Consider the following 19,371-nt stretch of genomic DNA (forward strand, 5'->3'; position numbering starts at 1 on the left):
ACAAATAAATTTATTAGAAAAGGATAAAAAAATTAATTATTTATAAGTATGAAAAATAATAATTAATCGATAATAAATATATCAGTAAAAAATAATCAAAATAAAATATAATAAAAATAAAAAATAAATATCTATTATAAACAATATTTTTCATTTTGAAGAATTGTTAATTTTTTTATAAAATTATTTACTTTCTTTTTATTTATCTTATTTTGCTATGTTCCATTAATCTTAAAATGTGATCCAACAATTACTGCATTAGAAGACAAATAATTTTTTATATTTTTTTTTGTAATACCAGAACCAATAAGAACAGGTATATCAACATTTTTTTTAATTTCTGTATATAAAATGTAAATTTTTTGTAAAAAATATATAAAAATTGTAATTTAATATAAAAAATACCTGTAAGTTCTGTTACATTTGCTGGATAACCTGTAGCATCTCCTGTCAAGATTATTCCATCAGCTAAGAAAAATTTTGCTGCTTTTGCTGTTTCTAATAAATTTACATCAGAAGTGATTGTATGTGAACTGTGAAATTAAAATGTCATTGATATTTTTTTATGTTAAGCTAATAATAAATGTTAACCAATAAATTTCTTTTTTGAATTATTGAACAAATTACCTATGCTTTTTTTTAATATCAGCAAAAATAAGAATATCATTAGCATCAATTTGTTTTCTGTATCTCAATAAAGAACCAGCACATGCATCTGTAAATCCCTCATCTGCAATATGAGAAAAGACAAATCCTTCCGCTCTGATAAATTGAAAATTAGTTGCCTTTGCTACAGCTATTGCTTCTTTATTACATCCTGCTAAAATCTATTGATTGTTGTTTTTAGTAAATTGTAAATATCAGATTCTCGTGCATTATATATGTAATTTAATAAATTTTTTGATTTATACCTGTATACCACAAGGTATACTTTCAGGTAATACTTGCTTAATTTCTATGCAGATTCTAGTCATCATTGCTGTTGTTTCAGGTGTTAAATGTTCAGATCTCACATATGGATTGTCATGCATATTTTCCACTAAAATACCATCCTTTAAATTTAAATATTTAATTTATAAATTCTACAAAATTAATAAAATATGAATTTTTAAATAAGCTTACAATATTACAATCTCTATAGATTATTGTTTCCTTTATTGTATCCTTTATTATTTATAATTTGATTAATATTACCATTATATGAAGGTGTGCCTAAAAATATTATTTTAATATCACTTTTATAAAATAAAAAAATAATTATTAAATCCAATAATTTATTATTAAAAAGGTATTTTTTAAATTATAAATATATTATTGATTATTAAAAAAAATATAGTTATAAAATAAATATTATTTGTTGTAATATTTTATTTTTATCAAAAATAGCATAAATCATTATATTAACACTTTAAAAGCAATAATGATAAAATCATTATGTTAATTTTATTTATTGCAATATATTTTTTCCATTTTTATATTTTAAATATATATTTTTAAATCTGATTTATTATATATACCAGGCAAAGCACCAACGTGTACCATTCCAATCACGGAGCATCTTCCTTTCTTAAAAAATTTATAAAATTTTGACATATTTATATTATAATTGTTTTATTTTAAAGTCACTTTCAGAAATTGTAAAATATATCTATATGTAAAATATAGATTTATAATCTATATTATAACTATAAATCAATAGTAATTATATTTTTTATTGAAAGAATAGGATTGTAAAGAATAGAATCTATCTCTCTTTCTCTAAAGAGTCTTAGATAAAATAAATATAGATAAATATAGAAAAGAAAATTATAAGAGAAGGACAGAAATACAGTAAAAATTATAAAATCAGCGCCATCTTCAGTGTGTCGTAGAAATAAAACTTAGAAAGAAAGAATAGAAAATAGTAGGAGAAGGATAGAAAAAGAATAAGAATTGACTAACAGTACCATCTCTTGAATATCAAAAATATATCTCTTTATTAATTTTTATTTTATCTTTAAAAAATATCTATTTAAGAGATGGCATAATCAATCAATTCTTTACTCTCTATCTTTCTTTTACTATCTTTTATCCTTTCTTTTTGAGTTTCATTTGTGGCACACTGAAGATGGTGCTGGTTCCATAATTTTTATTCTATCTCTATCCTTCTTTCATTATTTTCTCCTTTTATCTACATTTGTCTTATTTAACAATCTAGAGATGGCGCTGTCCTTTTCTTACTATTTAACAGTATTTTAGAAAATAAAACACAGAGTTTCTTAAATATAGATGTTAAACATATTATGTATGTGATAATACACAAAATGTTATAATTGTAATATTTAAACAATAAGAAATTGTATGTTAATTAAATTTTTTTTACTTTAATTTTAATAATTCTAATATTTAAATTTATAAATTAACATGAATTCAGTAATAAATTCTTGTAAAGTAATAACCATAAGAATGAATAAGTTTGGAGGTTATTTATACCGAGGAATGGCAACTATTGATGATTATAAAATTAAATGGGTACGGCCAGTTAAAATTCCATCTATAGATCCTCGGAAAAGTGGTGATTTAGGATTAAATATACCTATAAAATCAACTGATATTAAACTTTATTATGAAAATTCAAAAGAATTGGAAGAGTAAGTAATAAATATAAACTTATTGTGTATTAATAATGTTATACAATACAACAGCTTACTGAAAATTAAAAAGCAATTTTGAAATATTTTATATGAAATATCTTTAAAGAATTTTAAATAATTAATTATATTTAATTATATTTAATTAATCATATACAGTGCAAGTGATCTTGTAAAGAAATTCTTTACTTTGGAATTTCAACGACGCAAAGAAGCTAGAAATTTATCAAGAGAGAAAACAATAGAACTTGTAAAAAGACATATTTGTGATCGAAGTTCTCCAGAAGTCAGAAGTAAATATAATTTGATTATATGCATTTTAGTTTTATAAAAAAAAAAATAAAAAACTTGATAAAATTTGATATCACTATTGTAAATATTTTATCATATAAAAAATTATAACTTTTTTTTTTCTTTTAATAAATGATTTATATTTAGGAATATATTTTTATAATAATAACTGTATAATTTAAATAAATTGTTTCAGTTGCTGCAATGACTGCTGAAATACAATATCTTCAAAAATATATAAAAGACTACCCAAGAAATAAAAAAATAAAAATATTTTTAAAAGAATTAATTGATAAAAGAAATAGGCATCTTAAATTAATGCGAAAGTGGGATTATAAACGCTTTGAATGGCTTCTTGAACGTTTGAATCTCACATATATTGCCCAACCAGAGTATGTTTTTTTTTTATTTCTTTATTATATAAATGTTTCTTTTCTGAATATCTTTTTTATATAAAATCTTTTTTTTATTTCTGGAATATTAATATATATATATATTATATATATATATATTATAATATTCTTTTAAAGTTCATTGTATTTATATATATATATATTTTTTAAATTTAATTTTTTAAAATCTATAAAGATATTAATGCAATATATAAGAAAGAAAATATGATTTAATAATAATTATATTTATAAACATATATATAACACTTTTAAAATTAATAAAATTTAAAAAAATTATACTTTTATATTTTATATTTTGATATGATTTTATTATATGTATAATTTAATTTTTAATTGATTATAGAGATCCTAATAAAGTGACGAGAAAAAACGCATTAAGAAAGCTGACACAAAATTATTGTGATGCTATTATTCAAAAAAAATTGGATGCATTTAAAAAAGAATTAAAAGAACAACAAAAAGTATTTTATGCTGAAAAGGCTGAAAAACTAAAATATATTTTAAAAGTTGAAAAAGAATATGGTTTAAATCTTACTGTAACACAAGAAGATATTGAAGCTGCATTAAAAAAAGTAGAAGAATTATCAAAAGAAAATGAATAAATAAATTTTTTCCATATTCTTTCATTGTTTTTTTAATTTATTCTCTTAAATATTGATATCTTAAATATCTTTTTATAGCAAATATTGTAATATATTGTATGTACATATAATATGTAGTACTATGTATTAATATATTATTAATATTAAATTTAGGACTTAAAATAGAAAGATTATATTTTTTAATTAAAAAGTAAATTTATATTTTTTAATCAAATTATAACCAATTTAAATGCTATAATAAATAATATATATATTATATTATTATATTTATATTTTCTCTTTAATTTTTATTACATATTTGTGTAAAATTAATAAGAGTTATTTAATTAATTAAAAATAATAAAAAAATTATTCAATGTAAATAAATAATTTTGTGAAATGTTATTTAATTTTAAAATGTATAAAAAATATATCAATTTGAAATCTGCGATGAATGAATATTATGGTATCTAATTTTCTCATCTGATATTATGATAATTAACGTCGTTTTTGCTAGCAGTTTTGAAATGTAAATTGAGAAATATTAAATCACGAAATTAATGGTATACAATCAAACAAAATAAAATAAATATGCATTGCGAAAAGATAATTAGATTCTTAAATTTATCTTTATTAAATATTTTTTTTAAAAGGGGGAAAAGAATGTAATGATGATATGTAATTAAGTTGATCCACAGTGATTCTCATTCACATTTTTTTATCATAAAAAATTTATTTTTAAAAAAAGAATATGTATTTCTTGAAAAATTACATTATGTTTTATATACATTACGTATTATTTTTTTCGTATAAGTATTTTAATAAAAATACTAAAAATGTTCTCACTGAATCAATGCAAAATAACTAAATTTATTAAATTTTAATTAATTATAAAGTATAAATATTTTATTGTTATGAAATTAAAAGTTACGGTATATTAGTTTCAACAGGTGATGACGTTCCCACGGTTGCACGTTGCGCATCCCTCGTTGTATTAAGAGAGATCCAAGAATTGTAAGTGAATGTTCTCGTATATATTGGGTGTTTGAAATAAATACTTGAAATTTAATCATATATATAATAACAATAATTTTTTATTAATTTTATAATATCTATAATTCTCAATTTGTTAAAATATTATCATATTCAAAAAAAAATTATATCAATTTTTAATTTTATTTTATTTATTCTATCTTAAAATTATTCAAATTATTTATATTTATATTGTTATTTATTAGAAATAAAAATAATGTGAATTTATGTATGTATATTCTATATATATTAAATTGAAGTAATATTATTGTTATATCATTAAGTGAAAAACAAATTTAAATTTAAAAAAAAGTAAATTTTAAATAAATAAATATTATTTTATAATATGTATTGATTATTTACTAAATATTAAATGTATACTATATATCATATCTATGTATATTTATATATATTTACATAAAATACTTATATTACAAATATTTATATTACATTAAATACTTTAAAAGTTTTTATAGTCACCCTATATAAGTTGTATATAAAGATGAGTTGGATACTGATGTTCTATTCTCTGAAGGACCGCCGTGAAAGTTTTGTTAGATGTTTCTCAAATTTTATTGAAGTTTTTTTTATAAGTGTATCACATACATAAATATTTTCGTGCATATATTAATTAAATATTTTATTAACTAACAAGTAAAAACATTTTTTTTTTAAAATATGTAATTTATTGGAAATAATTTTTAATAATTTTTAATAATAAATGGCGATTCAAAAAAAACTCTGAAATAGTGTATATTTTGGTGCAAATTTTAATCAATTGTGATTTCAATAGTTTTTAAAACATGCAGTCACAACTTTCTAAAAAAATTATTGAAAAGGTTTGTAAGACGAAGAAATATGAAAAAAGAATTTAAACATTATGAAAAATTCAATTAAATTATATGTATTCAAAATAAAAAAAGGAAATATATTTCTAGGATTTTTTATGTTTCTTTATATTATAAAATAATATTATACATTATACTGAAATTAATTTTTTAAATTACAACAACAAATTTAACAAATTAAAAAATTTTATTAAAAATATAAAATATAATGAAATCTTATAAAAATTAATTATAAAGTATTAATATAATTCTTATATAATATTAATTATTATATTCAAACTAATATTTTTATTTTTTCAACCATTTCCAAAATATTAATTTTATAAATATATTTAATAATTTTTATTTAGTATTTTTCCGCGGTTGTTAGTTGAAAGTGCAATTGCTTAATCTAGCGGTTCACAATTAGCAAGAAACGTACATGTACAATATCGATTCCCACGTTCACTCGATTTCTTTCGAAGTATAATAATCTTTTCTTTTGAAGGAAAAAACATTTAGACCTTTCTTTCGATTCTTATCAAGTATCGAGCGTATTAATCGTGGCGAAGGTTTGCGATTTAGATTCTTTTTTTTTATTTAAGCATAATGCTCGAGAACCGCTGAATAAAGTACTTACCTACGCACATATATTGGTTTCAGAGTTTACTTATATAGTGGCACTCCTTAAGAGTGCAGTAGCCATTGCAGGTTGTGCAATGACAAGTTGATTCATACATGTCTTTCAATTTTTGTTATTTCTAGAAATTATAACTTTAAATATATTCATATTTCTAGAAATAATTTAGTTCAAGTATAAAATAAGAACTTATAATAAAGTTATCTTACATCCTTTCAATTCAATGCGTTATACATATAAAAAAGTATACGTCGTCAAAATATATCATTTTAAAATATAATTTGGTCATGCTTTTTATTTGCTAGAATAATTGATAAAATTAATTATTAAAAATTATTATAATAGAAATTGTAATAGAATTGGAATACTTTCTTTTCTTAATAAATTATATCATTTTTAGAATATCAATCTCTAATAAATCTAATAAAACTAATAAATCTCTTGAGATTTTTAGTCTGATGAAAATAATTAAATATATTTTTCTTTTTTGCAGATCGTGATTTTATGCTGTTTCTTAAAGCTAATAATTGCTGGTGTTCTTCAACAGTAAGATTATATAATTAAAATTTTGTTTTTCTTTCATTTAATTCGTATTTAATAATAAGAAAGAAGATTCTTAATTAAAAACATTATCTACATTATCTCTAGTTTCTAGGATTATCAAATCGAATATTTTTTCTTTAGAAGATTTCCTTGCGCGCCAATCGATGCAATCGCTGCCAATGGTGCTGCAGTACCTGTAACTTGTGCTCTTAAATCAATTGGAGGCAAAGTAGAGCCGGTATTTCCGACTTATGTGAAAGTTTCCTCTCCTATTTCGTACAGATTATTACCGAAGACGTCATCATTGGTGTATATTGCTCCACCAATTATTAAAACGGCCTCCGCTATTGTTGCGACTAATACGAAAAACGAAAAAGAAGCAGAATATATGGTAACTTTAAAAAATGATTTATAAAAAATTCTACTCGTGTTCCATTAAACGATAAATAAATTTTATTTAAAATTTTATATAAATAATTAAATTAAATCTTATATAAATATTAAATATTCGCTAATAAATAAATATTAAATATGAGATATTTTGGTTTTACATACAATTGTCTTTTCATATTAAGATTTTTATCATAAGATCTTTATATAAGATCTTTATCATAGATTTCTCTATATTCTTCTAATTTTTTCATTATCTTTTCACTTTCAAATCTTATATTTTATCTTTCTAATTTTTTTCTTCATTGATTCATATCTAAATAATTAATTAAGAAAGAAAAATTTTTATTAAAATGTGAAAATAATAAAATAATTTAATAATTTTTTTGGAGGCCTATCCAAGATATTCGTTTAACTATGGTGTTCTTGATGGATACACCGGTGATTCAAAATCGGCATGGGAAGAAAGGGATGGTGACACGGTGAAGGGCGAATATTCTGTGGTCGAGGCGGATGGATCAATTCGGACAGTCACATATACAGCTGATGACCATAATGGTTTCAACGCAGTTGTAACCAGAAATGAGCCTCCGAAAAATGTGGTAAAACAAGATGGTAATTTGAAAGCATTTTTACCAGTGACTATTATTCCCAATTCTCGTTAGAGATAAAAAGTTTATATAATTATTCTATAAAGATTGTATTTTTAAAAGATATAGATATATGTATAATATATACATATTATAGATAAATGTATAATTTTGTATGTATAATTTTTATGTATAATTTTTCAATTTTATTGTGAAAAAAAAATACATCATATTGTTATTTTTCATGTCTAAAATTTATTTTCTAAAAATATGCCAAATCTTTGTTTCTTCTCAGAATTAATTTATTTAATTGAAATATTTTTTATGTCTTTCCCTTATATATTATTATATAATTCAATTAATTCTAAATTCTTTACTAACAATGTTTTATTTAAATACAATAGTTACAAAAAATATTTTTCAATTTTTTTTTAGTATTTTTTTCTTAATATTTTTACAAATGTAAATAATAACATTTTTACGAAGATTACAGATAAACTTATATTAGAAAAGTATTAATAAAAAGAATTTAATTAGAAAAATAAACTAATCAATATGAAGTTTGAAATTAAGAATAATGTAATTACAAAAAGTAGTTTAATTACCTAATTTTATTTCCTTACGTAATAATTAATGTTTTCTACAACTACAACCTCTGTACTGCCTTTCTATATACATTAAATATAAAATAAAAAATCTCTTATATAATAAAAATAATGGAATGCTAATTACTTCTAACATAAATCTTTTAAAAACGTAAACTATTGTACTATTTAAATTGAAACTAAAAATAATTTTATCTCTTATATAATAATAATAGAGCGAATAAACAGAGCAATTATAAAATTTGACTAATCTCAACTAATGGTAACATATTTCATGTTTTTTACGCATAAGAAAAAAATTACAAAAAATAGAAAAGATTCCGATACTTTTACTTCTTATATCTAATATATGTATATGCACTATTCAACTAACGCAACCCTTCTATCATCTTATTCCTAGACCTGAAATTTATATTTGTACAATATTATATTTATCGGTTTTAAATCAATTAAACATAAATAGAAATACTATTTGGATGGCAAAATGACCTTTTATCACTTAAAATTTTATCCTACAACTAACATTCTTATCGCTAATGATAAAGACTATAGCATTCACTTTTCTTATAGAAATTCAATGTTTTCTAGAATCGAATAAAAGTTAAAAAAGGAAAAAAAAAAAAATTTCGAATAGTCCTTCGAATGGACTATTTCAATCATACCACTTCAGATCTATTCTACCTATTTCTGGATCTCTTGTTGCTGTTCTTTTTCGCACTATTCCCAGATTTATTTTTCGACGAATCTTTCCCCGTGTTCTCCTTTAAAGAGACATGCTCGAGACTGCCGTTGCTCGCATGCCCGTTCGCAAATTGTCCAGCGATTTCGGAAGAAGAGACGATAGATCCGTTCTGATTGTATTGGCCAATTATAGAGTGATTTTTTCCGGTTGACTCCTTATTACCGTTGCTGCTACCGCTATTGGCTGTCGTTCCATGAGAATTAACAAGGCTGCAATTGTCTTCGCTACCGCTGTTGCCGATCTGCGACTCCGATTCACTGTACCGGTCAACTGGAATCAAGTTTTAGAATGGGAAAACCGCGATCCTACGATCGGTACGTGAATATATAAAATAGTTTGACCGATCGATCGAAGAATTGATCAGTCGATTACTCGATCGACAATTTGTACGGTTACAATGAGATCAATTGACCGATTAGCCGTTGAGAGATTAATCAGTCAAGAATTACTTAACCGCTTTAATAAAAATGTGGTTTTATTTGATCGATTAAAAAGTTTCGATTATCAAAGCGATAATCATAAATATTCAAGATTTTATACGAGATATATAAAATTTTGAATGTTAAATTATCATAGAGTTTTCTGATAAATAATTCGATTCAAATGTGTCAAATAATAAAAATTAAAATTATTGAGTTAAAATTTCGAACTGTTTAATCGATCAGTTTTTTTTTGTATTCTTTAACATTCTATAACGTATAGAAAGATTATCTAGAACCAAATATAGCGAATATATACATGAAAGTGTATCATCGAGACAATTTTCTTTTGAAATTAAAATAGAACAATTCAATATAATTTTAAATATGAATAATTGTTACTTTACCACACTTTGATTGATTTAATAAATATTATCGAAAGTATTTGTTTTTAAATACAATTATCTTACATTGAAAGTATAAAATAAAATATTTTTTATACCTACATTAATATAAAAAACATAAATTTATTTAAAATTTAGATACAAAAGAAAGATAAATATGGAAAATAAAATAATAATGATAAGCTAATATTGTACACTTTCAGCATGTTCAATAAAAGCAAATCACAAGTTTTCTAATAACAAATATGTAGAAAAAAGTAATATAGTAGATAGAATCGTTAAATCAAAGAGTAGCTTTTTATAGAGTTTCTAAACAGAATAGACGTTGAATTTTTTTATCATTAAATACAGAAAAAAAATGAATGCAGATGAAAACAGAAAGAAAAAATCAATGAAAAATATAAGAATGTTATGCGAAAAGTTATTTTCAAAATAGATTGAAAAATAAATTAAAATTTATTTATAACAATTAAATACAGAAAAGAAATTATATTAAAATTCGAAATAATAATAGATATCCTTCGAGTTTTTTTTTTAATTCAATCAATTGTGTTTCATAACAATCCACATTTATTATGCTCTTTTTTACTTTCTTTTTAAAGACAATCTGATTGATACATTAAAAAGAAAAAGAAATACATTAAAGGATAACTTAAAAATTAAAAAGAATTATTGCCGAGGAAAGGATAAAAAGAAAAGTTGGAAGGGACAATAGGATGAAAAATAAATTGTTTTCTTTTTTTCTTTAAAGAATTAGCTATCTCAGGAATATCCATTGAGGTCCTTACTTTTTTCCTGGGTGTTTTCCACTAGTCCACTAACTGCCTGTAAAAATTTAATATTTCTAATTTATTGAAATTATATCATTTTAAAAATATTTTTGAATATTCAATTTATATTTTTTTCTCTATAGTCTATAAAAATGTAAAATAGTAAAAAATAATTATATATATAAAAAAACAACATTTATATTCTATTCTAATTAGAATATTTTATATATACAAATGTATATTTTTATTGAAACGTTATAATTTTGAACTAATATCCTTAGAAATTTAATATAAATTTAATTTTGTTATTTATTTTATAAAATAAAATATTGATTACTAACAGCCATAGAGGTGATGGAAGATTTTGAGAATAGCCTTTCAGCTTCTTTAAATTTTCTATTTCGTTTATCTGCTTTACTATTAGCATTTTTATTGCTCGCTAAATATCTGTCCCAACCACGTATTATATTACCATATAGTTGTGTATCTTCCAAATAACTACCTTCAAATGCATAGATTTGACGTTCTAAATTGGCAAGAGTATCCTGTAAAATTATAAAATAATGAACAATCAAAAGATTGCACCAACATAACCTCTAAACATCTAAAATAACCTAATGTAATTTTCAGAAAATTTTTTAAGATGAATATTAAATGACAAATAAAATTCTTTTTCATAACAAATCCGATGATATCGTTTGTTTTAAATAAATACATTTTGTAAAAAGATAGAAATAAATTTAAAAAAAAAAAATATAATGTGTATTTGACAATTCTTTTGATACTTACAGCTATTTCTGCTTTTCGTTTCACTAATTCAGCAAGTTCAGCTCGCAAATCGACAGAGGATTTCGTCGACATTATGCATTTAAATTTATTGATACAACAACAATAGTTCGAACTCTTTTGCTTAAAATACGTCTTTCTACATTCAACAAATACATAACAACTCTATTTTTTTTATGAAAACTTTCTTGACTGACTTGAAGTTATCACAGTCTGAATACAGGTTCAAAATATTAATGATATAAAAGCGGGTATATTTAAATACGATGTAAAAAACGAAATACAATTTTTCTAACAAAATTCTTTTGAAAATTTAATAATTAATTACAAAGATAAAATAAGACAACAACCATAAATATAAATTCTTTTTTATTTAATCATTTCTTTTCTAATAAAATGTTAAAAAATTTTATAAAATAAAATATATATATTGGAAAAAAAACATTGCTTATTTTTTCCATTTTCTCTAAAAATGCTATACTACTATCTACACTAAGATATTTATTTACTAATACATATAATACATAATATTATATTATAAAATTATATATATATTACAATTACATAATTCGTTGAATATTAATATTACTACAGTATCCATGCATCTATCGCATATTTTCATAAAAAAAGAAGAAAGAAAAATCGCACTAATACAATATATAAGATATACATTATAAGTAACTATATAGAAATCAATTTATAAAAACAATTACAAAAGAAAATTATAATTGCTATAATTTGCCTTGAATTATATATAAATTACAATAACAAATCATGAAATATTAATATTTCTCGGTATTCTGAATAGAAAAAAAAAATCAAACTTATAACATAGCTCTAAGAAAATACATAAGATCATTCTGCTACTTGTTACAAACAATTTGAAAGGTTGAACTGAATCACGAAACGAGAAATTTAGCTGTCCTCGAGTTTTTCCAATGTTCTGAGTTTTTCCTACGTTCAAGGTCGTATTTGCAGAGGAAGTAGAGAAGAAAAAAGCAAGAAGGACAGAGGATGAGGGAGGGAGAATGTGCGATTCCTCCCCTCCTGCAAACGATCTACGCCTTCTTGGCGCTTGCCGATCATATATGAAAGAACACGTGTCACCAGATTCTCTCAGTGGTACCTCGAAGAGATCCATCCACGTGGATCATTATCATTTAATCGTGATATCTTGAAAAGATTTTTATAAAAGAATTTCAGTGTTTTATTTAATATTAATTTTGAATGATATTTGACTTTGTATCGAGTTTAGATACATTTAGATAATAATAGATATCTTTTAGAAGAAAGAATAGGAAGGATAGTGGTTGAAGAAGAATGAATCATGAGAATAAGGTTGAGAACTTCAATGCAGGCATTAATTACGTGAGTATTTTTTTTTCTTTGAATTAATTGACAGTTGTGAGATAGTTTGGAAAAATTAATTTTTCAATTTGATTTAAAATTTATCAATTTATTTAAATTCGATTTTTAATTATCGATTTTAATAATCAAAGATAATGTGAAATTTTTACAATTACTTATAATAGAAAATTAAAATTATTAATAATAAAATTATATCTTTAAAATTGCAAATATTAATTTTTAATATTATTATATATTATATTGGAGAAAGAAAAATTTTATTTTCTGTAAAATATTTTTATAAAATAATATATCATCTAATAATAATATTCTCTAGTTTCAACTAGTCAATCAATGGCCAACTTTCGACAAGTTTTTTCTGATACTTTGCAAAAATCTATTCATTGCACTATTGTGAAACTAGATCGCAGATTATCTTTCATTATGCATTCTCTTTTTCTTTTTTCATCTGCAAAGAAATCGAAATAGAAGTCACGAAACCCTGTGCAAAGCTTGTATTTTACATTTTAAACGTCTTTCAATATTCTTCGCGTAACGAGATGATAAATTTTTATTTGCATTGTAAAATTTACATATATGTGTATCCCATATTTTTAAAGAATTAAAAGTTAAGAAATTTGATCGATAGTAAGTTCAGCTTTTAATTTACATTTAATTCACATATATAGGTAATGGCTGAATTAATAAATGAATTAATAAATTACAGTTGATTAACATAAGTTAAATAATTTAATTTATATATCGTATTGTTTAGATCAATTTATTTAAATCTAAAATAATTTAAAATAAATTTAAAAATTGTAATATGTTAATGATTTATTAACAATTCTTCAATGATATTATATAATTGTTAGTTAATGATACAAAAAATTAAAAAAAAATTATCAGTTAATGATTATTTAATGATAATTTCATCACATTATTATGTTTGTTTCCGTACTATTATCTCCTCTTATATGATTACCTCTTATTATGAATTAAGATCTTTAAAGCATTATTTCGAAAAAATAATATAAATGAAATATACATCTTGTATTTAATCTGTAATATTATAAAATTTAAACTATATTGATTAAATGAGATTAGAATGAACAAGAATTAAATGGTCATATTTAATTATATTAATTAAACTATCTATTTTTGTACATTTACATTATGAAACTTGAAATTATGAAAAAAATAATATATAAACACGGGATATATTATTATATTACATTTATTTACATTATCCATCTATAATATATCAATGTTACGATAATTCAATTAATTCAATTAAAATATTATTTTAATATTTTTGTCATTCCTCTATATATCTTTAATTTAAAATGAATGAAATTACACGTATAAATGTTCATTTATTAAATATTATTTATTTCTCAATAAATTAAATGAGTATTATTAATGGTTATTTAGATATTGTATCTATATCAGTGATGATTGAACTTTATCATGATAACCATATAAATCGCGAATAAATCGATAATATTTTCTTCAGAAAGTAAATTTATTATAATTAAATATTGAGCTTATAATTAAGATACAATAATTAAGTATTGAGCCTGTAATTATTTTCTATTGTTTATTCTAAATTATTATAACAATTATGATATATATATATATATATTATTCAATATTATTTAATATTTTTTCTTGAATATTAAAATTAAAATGTAAAATTATTTGATGATACAGAAAATTGGAAAAAAAAATTGGAAGCCAGAAGAATATTTAACAACAAATATTTAACTTTATTTTAGAGACTATTCAACAAACACGAATGCACGAATGTGTTGTGCAAAGATACATCAAAAAAGATACGAGAAAGATATGATATGATAAGGTTTCACTTTAACGATGTTTAACGATTCTCAGTTTCTTCAGATATTCGAAGCATCATGCCATGAGAAATTCTTCGTCTCCCACTATCGAACCGAAACTTACTTTCCTTTTCACTTTCTCTGTTGACGGAACTTAAATCTCACACAGTCCATCCCGAACTTCCTATGCGCCTAGACACTTCCTTTCTCGGTGTCTCCCTCGAAGAGAAAGATTCCAACAACAATGTTGTTGTCTTGCATTTTAATAAATTAAATCATTAGTGATTACTTTCTCTTACGTTTGATATCAAGAAAAAAAAAAAAAAAAAAAAAAAAAANAAAAAAAAAAAAAAACAAAAGTCGTTTCGAACAAAATGAACAATTAAAAGATAAAGATAATTTTTTTAAATCTCGCGAAAGTCTTAGACAATCTTGTAATTGAGTACATTGCATAATGGGTATATACACAAAGTCCTTGTTCGAGAATCAAAATACGCAGAGGAAAAGTAATCAGGTAAAAAAAATTTATTTTCACGCGTCTTTACATTTAATTATTTAATTAAATTCAGAAATTCATTCGAAAATAACTTTTATCTATATAATTTTTATTTAATTTTCATAATATTTTATTAATATTTTATATATTAATTTTTGTATTATCCACGCGCGACGAAACGTGCTCTTAATATTTCGTTATAAATCATTTCGTTCAAATATTTCCAGATACTCGCGACGAATGTGATACAACAGATGCATCACGTGTCGAGGGAGAGGCGAGGTGAAACGTATGGAAAATTCAAAGAATTTCGCGGTTGTACCATTTGGCTGACAGGATTGTCCGGCGCTGGAAAGACTTCCATATCGTTTCAACTTGAAAATTACCTTGTCTCTCAAGTAAATTTTCCAACTTAAATTTCGAACAATAGAAATGACGATTGAATATATTTTCACGACTGTATTTGATTTACAAATTTTATTTTTTTCACCAGGGTATACCAGCGTACAGCATCGACGGAGACAACGTCCGCCATGGGTTAAACCGGAACCTCGGTTTCACCAAGGAAGATCGCGAGGAAAACGTGCGAAGAGCGGCGGAAGTGGCAAAATTGTTTTCCGATTGCGGGATAATCACGATCTGCAGCTTCGTTTCGCCATTCGAAGCGGACAGGAGAGCGGCAAGGAAGATCCACGAGGATTTTAACTTGAGATTCTTCGAGATATTCGTGCAAGCATCGATGCAGACTTGCGAGGCGAGGGATGTGAAAGGTCTTTACGAGAAGGCTAGAAAAGGGATGATCAAAAGCTTCACGGGTATCGGGCAGGATTACGAGGTGCCCAAGCATGCGGATCTCGTCGTGAACACGGAGGTTCACGATTTGGAAACGTCCACGAGATTGGTGATCGAGTTCCTGAGGAAGGAGGGAGTGGTTCCGCCGATACGGGAGAAAGTCGAAGAATTATTTGTAGAGGAGAAGAGGATAGAAGAGGCGAGGAGGGAGGCGGAGAGTCTTCCTAGTACGTTGGAAATGTTTTTTTTAATTTCTAATCTAAAGAAGGGGGGAGGGAGATAAAGATGATAATCATTATAAGTGAAATTTTTTTTTTCTTTGAATACAAGAAATCAATAATTTTCTCCTCTCTCGTGAATTTTCATGAAATTTATTTTATTCTGGATATTGAATTCTTATATCTTTTATATCATACGTGTACTTTCTGAATAAATATGTGATTGATTTAAGGTATTGAAATCACTAATGTCGATTAATGATAATCATTATAAGTGAAATTTTTTTTTTCTTTGAATACAAGAAATCAATAATTTTCTCCTCTCTCGTGAATTTTCATGAAATTTATTTCATTCTGGATATTGAATTCTTATATCTTTTTCATACGTGTACTTTCTGAATAAATATGTGATTGATTTAAGGTATTGAAATCACTAATGTCGATTAATGATAATTATTATAAGTGAAATTTTTTTTCTTTGAATACAAAAAATTAATAATTTTCTCCTCTCTCGTGAATTTTCAAAAATGAAATTTATTTTATTCTGGATATTGAATTCTTATATCTTTTATATCATACGTGTACTTTCTGAATAAATATGTGATTGATTTAAGGTATTGAAATCACTAATGTCGATTTGCAATGGATCCAAGTATTGGCCGAGGGATGGGCAACTCCACTTAAAGGTTTTATGAGAGAGGATCAATATTTGCAAGTGAGCATTTATTCTTGGTTTTTAATTAAATCTAAAGGATTATGTCACCTTTATTATTTCATGTAAAAATAAAGTTCGTCTAGAAATAGATGTTTAAAATTATTATAAGAAATGACATGTAAAATTTCTTTTTTTCTTTTTAACAGTGCCAACATTTCAAGATCATCGAACAAAATGGGGACAGTATTAATCAATCTATACCCATTGTACTTCCGGTTAACACGAATCAAAAGGAGAGATACGTCAATACATCGGCACTCGCTTTGAGATACCAAGATCGAGCTGTAGCGATTTTAAGGAGACCAGAATTCTTTGCTCATCGAAAGGAAGAAAGGTTTTGATATACGTTCGTTTCTATCTCTCTTTTGTATATAATTTAAAAATTTGCAAATTGATAGATGTTGCAGAGAATTCGGAACAAACGATCCAGGTCATCCTTACGTAAAAATGATCCACGAATCAGGAGATTGGCTCGTTGGAGGGGAATTGGAGGTTTTGGAAAGGATCAGATGGAACGATGGCCTTGACGAGTTCAGACTCACCCCTAACGAGATCAGGAAAAAGTGCAGAGAACTGGGTGCAGACGCTGTTTTCGCATTTCAGTTGAGAAATCCGATACACAATGGCCACGCGCTTTTAATGCAGGTTCGTAAGTGTCGCTATTATAATATGAAAATTAATAACGAAAGTGAAATTTAGAAAGTGTAATTATAATTTAAAATGAACATCAGGATACAAGAAGATATCTCGTTGAAGAGCGCGGTTTCAAAAAACCAGTTCTTTTATTACATCCTCTGGGAGGATGGACAAAAGAGGACGATGTACCACTACCAGTAAGGATAAATCAACACCAAAGCGTTCTCGAAGAAGGTGTGTTACACGAAGACACCATCCTCGCCATATTTCCAAGTCCAATGCTTTATGCTGGACCTACAGAGGTAATATTATCGATATTTTTATATTGTAGAGAATTGAAATATTTAAAATAATTTAAAACGATATTTTAAAGAATCGGTTTTCAACATTGCGATCTTTTTATATTGATCATAATTTCTATCATATTTTTAATTAAATCAATAAATCAATAATTAAATCAATAAATCAATAAATGAATATTTCAGTAGTTTAATTATCATATAGGTGCAATGGCACGCAAAAGCAAGAATGATGGCGGGCGCAAACTTTTACATCGTTGGCCGTGATCCTGCGGGTTTACCACATCCAGACAAATCTAAAACTCCGGATGGTAATAATTTAAAAAAGGTATTTTAAATCAGAGACATTATATAATTTTATTTAAAATTAGGAAACCTATACGATGGAACGCACGGCTCCAGAGTACTATCGATTGCACCAGGTCTTCAAAATCTCGAAATAATTCCATTCAGAGTAGCAGCTTATGACAATAGAATAAAAAAAATGGCATTCTACCAGCCAGAAAGATCTCAAGATTTTAGTTTTATATCAGGAACTAAAATGCGAAGTGAGATATTTTTCTAATCTAATATTTATTATTATATTTTATAATATTGTACTTGAATTTGTCAATAATATTAATAAGTTATTTGATTATTTCAGACCTAGCAAAATCTGGTGAAAATCCGCCAGAAGGATTCATGGCGCCAAAAGCGTGGCAAATTATTGCAAATTACTATAAAAAACAATTAAATAAAGAAGCGTAATTAATTTTTGATAGATACAATTTTCATATATATATAAAGGATTACTTTACACTAATTATATAAATATTGTAATATAATATAATATATATATATATTTAAATTTAATTAAAAATGATAAATAAAAATACTTCTGTATACAAAGTAATTTATTTTTACTTTATTTATATCAAACTAATATATTTATAATTTGTTAAAAGAATGACAAACGTTCTAATCGTAATCCAAATTGAATACTAGTCACAGCATTTCAGTGAAATCAAAGAAAAATGTCACTTGTATTTCTTTGATTTCTTTGATTCCAATCAAATTTCTAATTGTAAATGCCATCATGTAAAAATGGTCGTGCTATTCTAAACGAAAAGGTTAGTTATTCAAGTGCTTCGAATCACACATCGTAGCAAGGCTGACATAACATACCAAGAAGTGTTCTAATATTTATTTAATCATTTTAAAAACTTTTTTGATGTGTGCATTGGACTTTAACGAATTGAAGAAATTTTTTAAAAACTCTTATAAAATTTTAGATCTCGAATATTTACCTCATACCGTTATTTCCACTCTACCAGTTATATCGGATTATTATCCGTTATGCGTTCCCTCTCTTCGAGTCTGAAAGTGGG

The 19,371-nt window shown here is 24.2% G+C and overlaps 5 protein-coding genes across 6 annotated transcripts; 3 read left to right on the plus strand and 2 right to left on the minus strand.

The window, feature by feature from the left end:
• Positions 1 to 152: 152 nt before the first annotated feature.
• LOC122717126 (uncharacterized protein F13E9.13, mitochondrial) lies at positions 153 to 1,789 on the minus strand (the record flags this gene model as incomplete). Its single annotated transcript, XM_043940886.1, is given in 7 exon segments — positions 153 to 340; positions 406 to 533; positions 628 to 827; positions 912 to 1,052; positions 1,123 to 1,164; positions 1,166 to 1,212; positions 1,518 to 1,789. Coding segments are annotated over 7 exon segments (822 nt in total), but the record flags the coding sequence as incomplete, so codon positions are not given.
• Positions 1,790 to 2,232: 443 nt separating this feature from the next.
• Positions 2,233 to 3,954, plus strand: LOC122717206 (28S ribosomal protein S15, mitochondrial). The gene is made up of 4 exons (XM_043941046.1): positions 2,233 to 2,630; positions 2,790 to 2,923; positions 3,118 to 3,313; positions 3,678 to 3,954. Exons 1-4 carry the CDS (start codon positions 2,404 to 2,406, stop codon positions 3,934 to 3,936), a joined length of 816 nt encoding a protein of 271 aa, XP_043796981.1. The 5' UTR covers positions 2,233 to 2,403; the 3' UTR covers positions 3,937 to 3,954.
• A 1,632-nt stretch (positions 3,955 to 5,586) lies between these two features.
• LOC122716964 (cuticle protein 19-like) lies at positions 5,587 to 8,012 on the plus strand. The gene is made up of 4 exons (XM_043940567.1): positions 5,587 to 5,786; positions 6,908 to 6,960; positions 7,099 to 7,348; positions 7,740 to 8,012. Exons 1-4 carry the CDS (start codon positions 5,751 to 5,753, stop codon positions 8,010 to 8,012), a joined length of 612 nt encoding a protein of 203 aa, XP_043796502.1. The 5' UTR covers positions 5,587 to 5,750.
• A 294-nt stretch (positions 8,013 to 8,306) lies between these two features.
• Positions 8,307 to 11,832, minus strand: LOC122717160 (chromatin modification-related protein MEAF6). The gene is made up of 4 exons (XM_043940952.1): positions 11,667 to 11,832; positions 11,219 to 11,422; positions 10,896 to 10,932; positions 8,307 to 9,554 (listed from the first exon to the last, which is right to left on the minus strand). Exons 1-4 carry the CDS (start codon positions 11,736 to 11,738, stop codon positions 9,220 to 9,222), a joined length of 648 nt encoding a protein of 215 aa, XP_043796887.1. The 5' UTR covers positions 11,739 to 11,832; the 3' UTR covers positions 8,307 to 9,219.
• Positions 11,833 to 12,831: 999 nt separating this feature from the next.
• Positions 12,832 to 18,814, plus strand: LOC122717333 (bifunctional 3'-phosphoadenosine 5'-phosphosulfate synthase). 2 transcript variants are annotated; one of them, XM_043941314.1, is made up of 10 exons: positions 12,832 to 13,031; positions 15,572 to 15,742; positions 15,838 to 16,363; positions 16,969 to 17,069; positions 17,216 to 17,403; positions 17,468 to 17,714; positions 17,801 to 18,007; positions 18,210 to 18,315; positions 18,376 to 18,552; positions 18,648 to 18,814. In XM_043941314.1, the coding sequence occupies exons 1-10, from the start codon at positions 12,984 to 12,986 to the stop codon at positions 18,749 to 18,751; spliced, it is 1,875 nt and encodes a 624-aa protein (XP_043797249.1). In that variant the 5' UTR covers positions 12,832 to 12,983; the 3' UTR covers positions 18,752 to 18,814. The 2 variants fall into 2 exon arrangements, with proteins under 2 accessions (XP_043797249.1, XP_043797248.1); XM_043941313.1 differs by lacking the exon at positions 12,832 to 13,031 and adding an exon at positions 14,805 to 15,362 and having other exon boundaries at positions 18,648 to 18,813.
• Positions 18,815 to 19,371: the final 557 nt, after the last annotated feature.

This window comes from Apis laboriosa, unplaced genomic scaffold (assembly GCF_014066325.1).
Source record: "Apis laboriosa isolate Shangri-la unplaced genomic scaffold, ASM1406632v1 scaffold4_cov146, whole genome shotgun sequence".
NCBI classification, from domain to species: Eukaryota; Metazoa; Arthropoda; class Insecta; order Hymenoptera; family Apidae; genus Apis; species Apis laboriosa.